The 13,118-nt window shown below is 33.3% G+C and overlaps 1 protein-coding gene and 1 long non-coding RNA gene across 3 annotated transcripts; one reads left to right on the forward strand and one right to left on the reverse strand.

The window, feature by feature from the left end:
- Positions 1–273: 273 nt before the first annotated feature.
- LOC125504391 (signal transducer and activator of transcription 5B-like) lies at positions 274–11,150 on the reverse strand. Of its 2 annotated transcripts, XR_007281465.1 has the most exons (3): positions 10,997–11,150; positions 639–780; positions 275–480 (listed from the first exon to the last, which is right to left on the reverse strand). XR_007281465.1 is itself a non-coding variant. In XM_048666269.1 (2 exons), the coding sequence occupies exons 1-2, from the start codon at positions 770–772 to the stop codon at positions 300–302; spliced, it is 315 nt and encodes a 104-aa protein (XP_048522226.1). In that variant the 5' UTR covers positions 773–780; the 3' UTR covers positions 274–299. The 2 variants fall into 2 exon arrangements, 1 of the variants encoding a protein (XP_048522226.1); XM_048666269.1 differs by lacking the exon at positions 10,997–11,150 and having other exon boundaries at positions 274–480.
- Positions 11,151–11,250: 100 nt separating this feature from the next.
- Positions 11,251–12,833, forward strand: LOC125504392. Its single transcript, XR_007281466.1, has 2 exons — positions 11,251–11,532; positions 11,624–12,833. It is a non-coding gene; the product is annotated as an uncharacterized LOC125504392 (long non-coding RNA).
- The last annotated feature ends 285 nt before the right edge of the window (positions 12,834–13,118 follow it).

Raw genomic sequence — 13,118 nt, forward strand, 5'->3', positions numbered from 1 at the left:
CTATATTACGCAACCACCTACTAAATCCCCATTCAAAAACGAAAACAAAAATACCTATCCGGAAATGGTTCTATAAAAACCCGTTACTTATAGATGCATAATGATTTTGTCAGTATTGAGTCAAGAGATTATGCTAAAAACTTGCTGTCCGCATTAATTCGCAAAACAAGTTTCACATGAGGATAAATTGCTTATGTTAGTTCTACAATTTGTAATACAATATTACACGGCAAAACAAATTGTACTACCTTCCAAAAACCAAAATATTTCAGCGTGGATAAACAAAACTAGTTAAAAACTTACCTGTAACGTAGCCTGAACATTTTTGCAGCCTCGGCCAATTTTAATTTTATTAAAAATTGTTCGGGGGCGTCATTGGTACTTTCAGCCTTATTTTCAATCTCTTGAATAAAACGATCGACCACATTTGCGATGAACGCTTCATAACTAGGATGATCAGGAGTGGGCAGAGGCTCGTGCCTGCAGAAACAAATCAATTTTACAATGTTACAGTAGCTATTGTCACAAAATTTTAAAATAATTACTTAAGCTTAAATGATAAAAATCCAGAAATGCTGTATATCTTAAGAACATGAATCTTAGAAGAAGATATTTAGTGCTATGCAATATTTACTCACCAGAATTTATCTTCTATGAAATGTGCCAAATAATGGCGCACTTCAATGGGGAAGTGTTCTCCATAAATGCTCTTAATTTGTTGAAAATATACGCTTTCGTTGGGAAGCAGCTGGGCTTTCGTCCAGAGAGCCATGTTTACAACTGTAAATAAAACATTCAATTTAGTTAAGTTTTTTTTTCCAAATCCGCCTTTGGTGTGATGTGATGATTTCATCCCATCCCTAATATCCCCAGATGATGAGAAAGTTTTACAATTAAAACAACTTTTGGTTGATAAATTAAGCTAGTAATGCATTTCTAATCAACTGTTATCATATTCCATTAATACATGTATATTATTTAACCTGAGCCAAATATAATTTCAAATTATTACTCTGATAACAAAAAGTTTAAACTCATTGAACTGAAAAAATATATATTGATGATAATCTACTTTGTGCCAATTTGAAAATTTCATTCTCCAAAATTGCGTGCACAATGTGAGAACTTGTGTACCCAATTTTGACCAAGTGAAGGGACTATTTTTCTTAGGGTCTACTTTCTGCTTTACGTTAAAGTTTTATTTGTTAATAAGTTCAGTTTCTTGACCGATATCGAAATTGCAAGATGGTTGATTTTCTTGGGGATTCGGTCTGGGCAGTGGTGAAGAAAAGGACAAACTGTTTTAGCTGCTTTGAGCACCACTGCCCAGACCAAATGCCCAAGAGGTAGGTAGCTATAAAGGTAGATAAAAAGTTTTTCTTCTTCTTCACCACTGCCCAGACCGAATTCCCAAGAAAATCAACCATCTTCAAGTTTTATTTATTGCTGATGTGATAGCGAAACAAACAAAATAGGATTAGATAAGAAAACGACATTATTTTCTATTATAGAGAACAAATTGAATATTCGTTTTTTTGGTTTTGTTATCGATATTTACATGCGCCTTATAAGCTTGCCTTGGCAGTTTATCGGAAAAGTACACACTTGCCTACATATAATTCCTAAAAAAACATGTAAACGTTTTTGTAATTAGACGGTTACTGTTTAAATGATATTTCGAAAAATAAATTGCTTTATAAGAATTAAATCGTCACAGTATATTACAAGAAATAAATATATTTTAAGTATAAATAAAATATTATAACATACACAGCTTTTACTATATTGGGTTAGTTTCATTTAAGCAATTAAATTAATTTGGATTTAAAAATTTAATGTCGATCTTGGTGCTTAATGGGTGAATATTAAAAGTTGAAGTCAATCAATTGTGCCAAGCCAAGTACTTTCTACAAATTTGTCATAATCTCGGTGTCAAAAGAAGTATATGGGGAATAACATTGCTCAGAGAAAACTTGGTTGAATATCGCGGTCAGGACTAATAAATCAGATTCACTTCAAAAGGCCGTTAGAAAAAGATTAATCGATCAAGCAGTTTATATACCCATTAATATATTAATATATATGACGTTTGTTGTTCTCCACAATAGGCCTGTAACACAACTTTACAGCCTTATTGATTTAATGGAAGACGCGACACAAAGCACACACGTATACAAAATGAAACCCAAATGGCCAAATCACATGTGCGAGTGATTGTACTGCACACCTAATTTCTAAAGCTGCAGCCTGGATTAAGCTCAAATGCAATTTGTCTAATTAACAACGCCACTAGACACATTCATTAGTGCTGAGACTACGGTGAAAAACAGGTATTTAAACAAATTTCTTTCAAAATTGTCATTTTTTTATCACGTCGAAGACACCCAGTACTCAACACGAAAAAACTGAGAACCATCATAAAAACCAACAGCAGCGGAAAACATTTTCTTTGCACATTTTTGAGCTTATTTCTCGAAGATATTAGCTCTTAAAAACTAAATTACCTTTGAGACTTTGCTATTAAATCATAATGTAAAGTAATTTAGTGAACTATCAGTCTAGGTAAACATTGCTAACAGGTGCAAATTGCGAAACTTGTTTCTACTTTGGCAAAATTTGCATTGGGGATTATTACAATTAAGATTTTTTTTAAAGTTTATGAAAATCCACCCCAGATGAATGATAATTTTTAATATCCCTGAATGAGAGCAAAACAGAATACAACTGAAAAATGGACTTAAAAAAGATAGGAAACACGACAATTGGATTATTTACCGAAATAGTGCTCCACACCATATTAGATAACTACTAACTAATGCAGACCTTATAAGTGTATGCAGTTTAATAATATTGACAATAAGGCAAACGCATGTGTTACTTAGCAAAAAAATACACACCTTTTCTCGTAAAACGAAAATTCCTAGTTCTCAAAAGTCACAGAATAGCTCTAGGAATTTAGGCACCCACCGAAAACATTTTACTCATCGCAGAGAAGGAAGGGAATAAGCTGTTGTTAGAACGCTGGGTAATAACTACCTGACTTCGAAATCGGAAACTGTCGCACAAGACACTTGTCCAATAGGAAATAAATATCGAATTTCGTTTCTAATACGACCCTCACGCTGTCAGGTACCAGTTATTGTCTTTAAACTATTTCAACGTTGCACATAATGATGCCAAAACTTTCTCTATTATTGACAAAAAAGAACAAAATCATGAGAAAATAATGTTTTTTTGCGTTTTCGATTAAAAACTTTCAGTTTTGTGATCGGTTTTGGCGAAAAGCGTAATGGGAATAAAAGTTTTTGTAAATTTTTTACAAACCTGTAAATTTATCTTGTAATTTTTCGAGTCAGTCCTCCAGATCGTAAGTAAAACTTAAAATAAGTGAAACTCTACAAAATAGAGTGTTTTTGAGTAGAAAGTAAAGCACAGAAAAATTCAGTCGAAACTAAAAAACCACATGTTTTTAACAAACTCTACAGTCTTCAGAGGGATGGAGGTGACGAGATTTCCAAATAATCTACCTTAAACTTTCGCTTATTCTGTTCGTTTTTTGATAGAAAATTGTTTGATTTTTGTTCAAAATTCGAAGCTGGAAAGGGATTTCAAAACTTTTTCGTCAAAGCGACGAAGGATTCGAAATTTATTTTATAACTTTTCGCGGAAAATACCTTTGAAACTAGAAAATTGAGCATTTAGAAGAAAGAGTAACTTGGGTAAAACTGAATAATTCTGAAATTTGAAGACATTTTAAAAATATTATTAATAGATAGCCTTTAAAATAAATCGAGAAAAAAGTTAAAAAAGATCATCAACATTTTCCCAGCAACGGAACTGAGCTACTGCGCCGGTGCGTTGGGTTGACGCACCAAGCCATTTGCGCAGCACTGCGCCAACAAAAAATTCACTTATGCCCAGTTTCTCAACATTTGCCCTTATTGTTTACATAACTATGTAGTGGTTAAAGTTATAAGACCGATAAGATTTTATGGGTTTCCGAACGGTGACAGACAAAGTTATATCGGGCTCATAACAATCCGTTAGATAAGTACCTATTTAGTTCGACCGATAGAGGGAACTGCTTGATACGTTCCATTTTTGACTGGTAGTACGGAAGGTGCGAAATACCTGTAAAAAAGAAGCGGATAGTAAAGAACTTTCACTTTTGTGCATCGCAAGCTAGATGACGCCAAAAAAAAAACGCATTTTGATCGGTCGGTAAACATTTGGTTTGAAGATGTTTCAAAAAACCGCAACAGATTTGATGTAAAAGCTCTTGGGTTTTTATCTGAATTCAGCATAACTGTTCACTAACGGACAATGAATTCCTTCTCACAGGTTATGTTTTAAGGTAGTCCCCAACAGACGTGATTTTGGTAGTTTATGAGACTCATAAGCTTATGTAACCGATATGTTGGAGTTCGGAAACCGGGCATTAGTTATCCAGGCCTAATACCTACTACGTGAAAAAGTGAGTTACTGAAAAAAGTTAGAGAGCCTTTCAAAAGTGCAGATTCCTGGAAAAGAACTAGTTGAAAAACTATTGCAGGCGTTATCAGTGTATGCAGTTTAATATAGACAATAAGGCAAACTCATGTACTACTTAACAAAAGAAAATACATAATTCTACTCGTAAACGGAAATTCCTAATTCTAAGATGTCACAGAATGGCTCTAGGAAATTAGGCATCCACCGTAAACATTTCACTTATAACGCAGATAATGTTAGAAGGGTGGGAATAACCTTAAATAAAAATACTTAGTTAATCTATGGGAATAACTACTTGACTTCCGAATTGGAAACACTTGTGCAATAGGAAATGTCTCGTGTTGCGTTTCCAATACGACCATCACGCTGTCAGGTAGGTACCTGCTATTGTCGTTAGACCATTTCAACGTTGCACATATTGGTGACAAAACTTTCTCATGGAGGTAAATCTGCTCACATTTGCTCAAAGTGAACCAAACACAACCGTAATTAGTGAAAAACAGCTTTCGCAGATGGATAGCGAAATATCCTGACGACTGACTGAACATGTTAAACAGTTTCAGTAAATACGCCGCTTTAGGCTGGCTGAAAAAGTTTCGAAATTCTTTATTTACCATAATTATCGAGTTACCAACGATCAAAGTCAGTAGACAGTGCCAAGGTGAAAGCCGTTAAAGATCAAAGTCTCACTACTATCAAGCAGCCAATTTTTTTTAGTGACTACCAGTTTATTTTATATTTACTATTAATCTTCCCATCCCCGAAGAACGATCCGAATGTTCTGGATCTATTGAAAGCCAAAATGAACACTTACAAATATAAAAGTATTCAGTTGTGAACATGTACCTACTCAGTGCATATAAGTGTTCAATTCGGAAAATCACGTTGTTTTAATAAAATCATCCTACTCAATGGCGAAATAATAAAGAAAACTTTGTTCATTCACAAACACTCCCGACATTTTTTAGTTAAACGCAKCAAARCCCGAGAAGTCTTTCCGGTCCATTGTTAAATMWYCGACTACTTCGGCTGAWWTACTTAGGMAATGAAATTTATKAAAAGYGAATTTGAAATACTGGCAATTATGAACAAAACGAACGAATKAAGTCGCAAAGAGTTTGAACACTGCAACTGACGAACAGTAAACTAGACGAAGTCTTCTAGACAACGACCAGTGCGCATAGTTTTGACAATTTCTGAACAATTTTTACTTTCAAACATCCGCTTCATAGATTTTGTTCTGCAAGCAAAAGATAAATGGTTTAGTCCTTCGTGGTCATTGTTTGAAAAAATGCCAAACCAAGCAATACACTAGACATTTCAATAACTCATTTCGTTAAAGAAATAAAGCTAATGCAGTTTAAATTAAGGATAAACTTATTACTGCATGGCAGTATTTATAATTTCTCATAACTCTCCATTACTGGTGGATTATTTGAGCCTTTGCAAGCTTTTAAACAAATAGAAACAGATCAGAAAGTGTGTCAGTATTATCGCGACACTTTAATTTTTATATTGGTTCTACGCAGTTCAAGTTTCGGAAATAATAAAATAATCCCTTTGAAGGTGAGAAACATGTATCGAAAGGGTCTATTCCACTGGTCGACTGTTTCCGAGATAAAATTCCGACTTTCACGTGTTCATATTTTTATTTCTATGTCTTTGTTGGCTAGGAATTTCTAACAAAACGTAGTTAGTAAGACATCTTTCACGAAGGGCTAGCGAAAAGATTCTTACGATTAATTGTGTGTTTTATAGTTTTTTGAACTTAGCCTATGGTAAATTAGTCATGCTAATAAGAATTTGAATTTAAAAAGGTACTTGATCTGTAGCAAGGTGTTGAAAATACATTAATTGAAGGAAGATGCTAAATACTGGAAATGCCACTGCGTTTTATTTTCCAACAGCGCTATAATACAAAACTTCTTCTTTCAAACGTCTTCAATTCAACAAATTGTTCAACAGTGGTTTGTAGACAATAATGTTCGAGTTTTGGAGTGGCCTGCACAATCCCCAGATCTAAACCCTTGGATCTTTGGGAGGAAGTGGAACGTCGCATTCGAACGCAACTGCTTCCAAATAAACAAGCTTTGATGAATAAAATTAGTGAAATTTGGACCAATTTTTCACAGAATTTCGTTCAAAAATCGATTGCTTCAATTCCGCGTCGGCGACCAAAAGTAATTAATAACAAAACTTTATTGCCTGCAATTTGTTGTTCTAATTTTGTCGCCCTTATTCTAGTCATTTTATATGATAAATATTACCTATTTATAATTTTGAACTTGATTTAGAGCACCCCAAAATAATTCGAAAAAAATTATTTTAGTGAAAATTGTAGTGTTTCATTAAACTAGGTCAAAAATAGTAATTTTAGTTTGAACAAACTTTAGTGAAAACGAACTTGATAAACTGTAGGTAATGATAGATACTAACTCCCAAAAACATTTTTAATTATAGTTTTGTGGCAAACCTTACATTACTATATGCTTCTAACAAATAAGAAATAATAAAAATACAAAAATAAGCAACAGATAAACGAAAAAACATTACAGACGCGGTTTTTTGTCGCCTGTAAAAAAATATTAAATTGGGTTACAACCTATCAGCATTAGGGTATTCATATGGATGAAAACAGAGAACGTGGAAATAAAATAATAATTAATAATAAAAAAATGTGGAAAGAATGTGTAAGTGCCCCAATTTGCAAAAAATCCAAACATTAAAAAACAAAAAGAAAAGTTCTAGCAGATTTTATGTCGACTCGAGTTTAGTAAAGTGGCTGTTGCTTTCTATGTGAATTAACGGTTTTTATTTTACATGAATTGATTATGTTATTAGTACTGCACAATTGCTTTGATTAAATTTGATGATTTCACCAGTTATATTTATACGAGAACATTTTTAGAAAATATTTCTTTTCTTGGGGAGACTCCAAATCGATCTTTCACGAAATCTTTGACAAAATTTAGCACGCGCGCTCCGCTTGTAATAAACAAATGTAAGCAAAGTTATTGTTTTGCGCGAGTGAAAGTGGCCGCAACTGAAGGTAGGACTCATATGTAACGATTAATACCATTTCGAATGGGATAGAGGCAAGCACTAACAATCATTAATGTATGCACCGGCGGACTTAAATGGGGATTAAGAGTTAAGCCGGATTTAAAGTCCTAATCGGTATGCACCGTCGATGGTTTTCACTGTAATGATGTTTAACTTCAAGCCGTCATTTTTCGCAGATTAAAGTTCTTAAGCGAAGATTAAGCTATTTATACCTACCACATCACCTGTAAATTTGGTTTTCATCTCGTGTGTGTAATAGTATTAACTTATCAAATGGAGTTGGAAGATGAAATAATATTGATATCTTAGAGATAATGTATGTTTTTTCCAAGAAAATAATTCAATCGGTTCAATTATTATGAGGCATTTGAGAAATGGTTTTTTATAGAATACTTCGGCTAACAAAACCAGTGAATGCATCGTCCGATACATCCAGAAGTTAATAATTTATTTTATTCACGTTATAAAATTTTAACATAATTTAATGTTTAATAATTTTTATGTTCTCTTTAGACGCCTTACGTCTTTTTTAGGGTTTTCGTAAAATCGTTTGACTCCGGCCTTACAGGAGAAACAGGGTGAATTTATATAGAATTCAGTATCAATTTTCTTAAACGCTAGTAGTTTACTTCTCAATGGAGTTCTGTCGACCTTCTTTTCTTCGATGACGTTATATATATCGGCATTATAAAGCTAATACATATTTTGACATTTGCTTCGCACGAAATATTTGGGACCCCGTTTACTTTCCTTGTAATACTCTAGGCGTAATGTTATACATAAGAGCCCCGCAGACCTCATATGGAAAACAACAGTCAAAAGCAGCAATTAACACACATTCAGATTGATAGATGTATAAAAACAAGCAGTATTATGGATGGAAAGCTATGGAAACATTTTGAATATATTTTTTTCAGTGCTATCGAAATTTGAACGAATGTCACATCAAACTAACCAGTTTGGAGAATTGTACAGTTTTATCAGCTTTTTTCACTAGAAAACTGTTCTTTGGCATCAAGCTGTGATATGAGATCTATAGGCTCTTGTAAACTAAGCTAAGTACTTCCGTGATAACTCATGTAATGATTAACCAATTGAGAAACTACATTTTGAAACATTAAGTTTTTCTTCGCTTTTGTTGACTTACTCATAATGTGTACGAAATAGAAAAAACGTGCTTGGTAGGCGAGATCAAATATATTGTTGATAGAGATTGACTTTTTGGCGAACCTCAGTGTAATTAGCGATAATTGCTTTCTCTATGTATACCCCATAAATGCCCCCCCCCTCTTGATAACAACTCTAGATAAATGACACAGAGTTGGATTCACCATATGCATTTTACTTACAAAATCTAAAATTTTAGTATTTTAAATAATCTGAGTTTTCCGATTGTCTCCGACACCTAATTTGAATCAGCTTGTATATTTTCCAATAAAAATGCAATAGATAATCCTTACAATGCGATTTTCATAGATACAGGATCAGTATGGATTTTTCTTCTTGATACCATGCGTATTGTTACTAGAATTTTTTGGTTCGACTTATGTCGAGCTTTTTTTAAGCAACTACTACATAAGTACCATGAGACTTAAATAGGAAATAATCTAAATAAAATTGAAGTTTTAAATGTTTGAATGAATATGGCATTTTGAAAACGAAAATTATGCCGTAAGTCTGGAAGCCGTGGGTGGAATGAATGAAAGTGAATATTTGTTTTTTCTCCAAATGTAGAAGTTGCAGTGATCTTCACAGAGACAGACAACAGATATTTCATTTGCATTTTAAAAATCCTAAAACTGTAAATTGTTTCGACGGTAAATTCATTTTGAGCAGACATTGCTTCCTAATTAATTTTCCACTTACACTTTGGCCTCAGGTGGATAATTTAATTTGATGAGGGACCAGGCGCACTGTGGTCGTTTCAACTATTTTAGGTGGTAATAAATAGGGCTTCTGATAATTAGTTTAAATATTTGTCATCTCTAATACAAAAATTAAAGTTTTATTGCAACATAAAGGTATTTTGTTGTATCTTAGACTAAGTATAGACTATAGTTCTTTAAAAAATATACTAACGAAAAAAAAGTTTCAAGGTAAACATGCGCCTAAACATCGAAATCTGCATCGTTACCAATTTTTAGAGGCTTTTACAAGTAGGTATCTGAAAATAACGATAATCCGAACATATCCAACTCTTTAACAGAGTAAAATCACAATTTTACAAAACGGTAAAATGACAAACGTCGTAATAAACAATCGAACTTAGGAAATAAATAGCAACTATTTCAAGTAAGAACACAATTCGAATATTGGTTTCACTTTTGTGGCCAAAAACTTAGTAAATACGATAAAATAAAAAAGGACATAAACAATTTATTTGATGGAATGTTATTTTTAAGATAAAGCCGAAAACAATGGTATTGTTGTTGTTTTTTACGAATTAAGTATTCCTAAATAAAACGACATCTGTGAGGCGGCACCCAGTATGAAACCGGAAAAACTTCCTATCGGATCATCTCTTACCGAATGCTCTTGTATTATTATTATATGAAGTTACTCTTACTTTTACCAAAAAAAATGTACTACATATTTTAAATTGCAATTTGTTTTCGATTATTTTGTGACAAAGGTATTCGTTATGAGATAATTGAACGTGTTTTATATTATTGTATTATTATTATATAAAGTTACTCTTACTTTTACCGAAAAAATGTACTATTTTAAATTGCAATTTGTTTTCGATTCTTTTGTGACAAAAGTGTTCTTAATGAGATAATTTAACGTGTTATATATTATTAGCTGCACCAAGTGTTTTTAATTTGCTGGATTGCATTTAGTTTGAAGCCTTGAAATGATTCAAGCTTTAAAACACATGCTTTAAAAGGACTTGACACTTGAGACTTGTATTAAATGGACTTAAAAAAGCAAAGGTTTTGATAATATAAGGACTGTTCTAACGTACTTCGTGTCCTTATTGGGTATCATTCAAACTATCTACCTGATGCGTATGTAAGTGTAAACCTCAACGTACCTATACTTATAGCAGAATAACGCAATAATTACGCCCTACCTCAAGTTCACACTCAATTAACTTGGTACCTAAACGAAAGAAGTAATTACGGATACAATATCACACTGTATGTAATCACGTCTGGTCTTTGAAGGTATGAATTACTGGAGTATTCGGGGGAGGGGCTTTTGGAAGATTTCTCTAAAAACGATAGGTCTCCACATAGGAAATGTCTCGTACATAAACATTAGCGAAAGAGAAATTTCCCTGCTTTGAAAACTGGGCAATAAAACTGATAATAACTGGGAACTGTGTTCCAAATGTGAAAAATCAACACATCATTCGTCAAGGTCGTGTGAAGCGGTATCGTTTTGTTTGCGTTAATGTAGAGTTTTGCAGTTAAGTTAGGAATTAATTGAGCACCCTTACCTTTCACAACGCGGATATAGGTGATAACTTTACTACCGAAACGCGACAGAACATCTAAAAGTACTTCTTCAAACAGAAATACTAGAAAACTATCCGAATTTTGACAACACACTACCGATCTAAAGTCGTTCACCACTAAACTGACCGGCCGTCCAGCCAATCAAGCCAATAACAGTTCCGCAAGTGGTCCATGCGCAGGTGCAATACTTTTGTCCCTGCGTAGTACAGATTACAGGTGTTATTCAAAGCTAACTTCGCGTTGGAAGTTAATAGGGGGAGTTTTAGAACATGGATAGTTTTACGTGTTATTCTGAGAGCCTGTATGCAACCTTTTACCGTAATTATGGCTTTATTTATATTGAACTCCTTCTGGATTCAAATTATTCGCGAAAAGCTCACTGGCAGCTAAATTGTAATTACACTTTAACTAGTAAAATTTGACACTTATTTTGATTAGATGTCGTTGTGATTTGTTTGGTTTAGTTCTACTCAGCTTGTGCGAGCCTTTAAACAAATAGAAACATATTGAAAAGTGTGTAAGTATTGTTTTATGTGATGAGACCGACAAACAAAGGTAGACATGGCATGTCAGGAAGGGTGCTACCAATGTATTCGTGATTTTTGCAGTTAACAATGGCCAGTAATGTTCATATATAAAGACGAGTAATGTTTACGTTTCGCAGCGCCCCCATCGGTAGTTGAACTCGCAAATTCCATTCCATCTTTCACCAGTGACACAGCTGGGCTAGTAATGGGAAAATTGAATGAATCGATTAAGCAAAAAATCGAAGTTTTCAAATTTCCGGAGACGGAGAAGTTATATGGCCGGATATTCATGTCGAAGAGAGATGTAAACAATAAGTTTTATCGCAAAGTATTATTTCGTCGGCCGACGAAAGAGACAACAAATTCAATTTTGCTGATATCAAAGAGAAGAGAATCAATTCAATTTAAAGGCGGGAGAGAAGGATTGAAAAGTTAAATAGGCTTTAACTGATATAAAGAGAGTTAGACTTAAGAATAAGATCTTATTTTAGTGTTTTACTGAAGACTGGCAGAAGGGATATTTAATACAAAATATAAAAAATAAAATATTGTAGTGATATGCTTTATGCCGCCCTATTTGTATACCGGATGCCCACCGACGTATCCAAAAAACCCCCTATATGAATTCCGAATAGAAAGTGTTATTTTAATTTTTCCTGAATTATCAACGGGTCAAAAAAAAAAAAATTATGAACGGACTTGGAATTTATGACGTATTAGTAGAATAGATTTTTCATAAAAATAAAAACGCGATGACTAAATTATTATTAAAGCTGCTCAAATGCATAATTTTATCCTCCATCGTTGTTCTCGTTCCCAGTGTTGTATTCTTTCATATTGTTTATATCGAGTGGCGTGCGGTAAAATTTTAAAGAAGGGAAGCAATTTTTTAATATATTTTACCTACCACCACTACTTACAGTAGTCAGTAGGACAAGACACGCTGCCTATAATCTAAGTAAGTTACATTTTACGCATTATAAATCAAACGCACAGTTCTGTTACGGTTAATTTCTGTCTAACCGGCATCTAATTATTCGTCAAATCATATTGTTAAATTAGTAAATTGAACATCAACTGTTGCTAAATGCCTCTATTATAAAATGTTAAACGAAACCTTAACACCCCGAAATATTATACAAATAGCAGAAAACCAGTACGAACTACTGCGTCAAAAATAAGAAGTTGCTCATTTGAAGTTCTTTTTTTGGAGAATGTATTGCTAACTTACTTTAATTAGTACTTAGGTACTTAATAATAATTAGCATGTAACATGAAAAACCTTCTCCGATGTGATAGTTTAATTCTGCGTTTCGAACAACAACATTAATCACAATATAAACACGAAAACTTGTACCAAATTACTAGAAACCTACTGAAAAAAAAAGTCTGATGGTATTAAAAGCGTCAAACTCCAAGATTTTGTCTACAAATAACATTAAAACCCATTAATTTCAAGGAATGGCCTCGAAAGTCTATTTCTTTTGATAACATTAAAACTGTTCTGGAAAATGCACCAAATAGACAATATTTGTCTATAAAGGTATAGCGCTTCAATTTTTAACACATGCGAAGA

Source organism: Dendroctonus ponderosae, unplaced genomic scaffold, assembly GCF_020466585.1.
Source record: "Dendroctonus ponderosae isolate FM_Combo_2020 unplaced genomic scaffold, Dpon_F_20191213v2 Dpon_F_20191213_443, whole genome shotgun sequence".
Classification (NCBI taxonomy): Eukaryota; Metazoa; Arthropoda; class Insecta; order Coleoptera; family Curculionidae; genus Dendroctonus; species Dendroctonus ponderosae.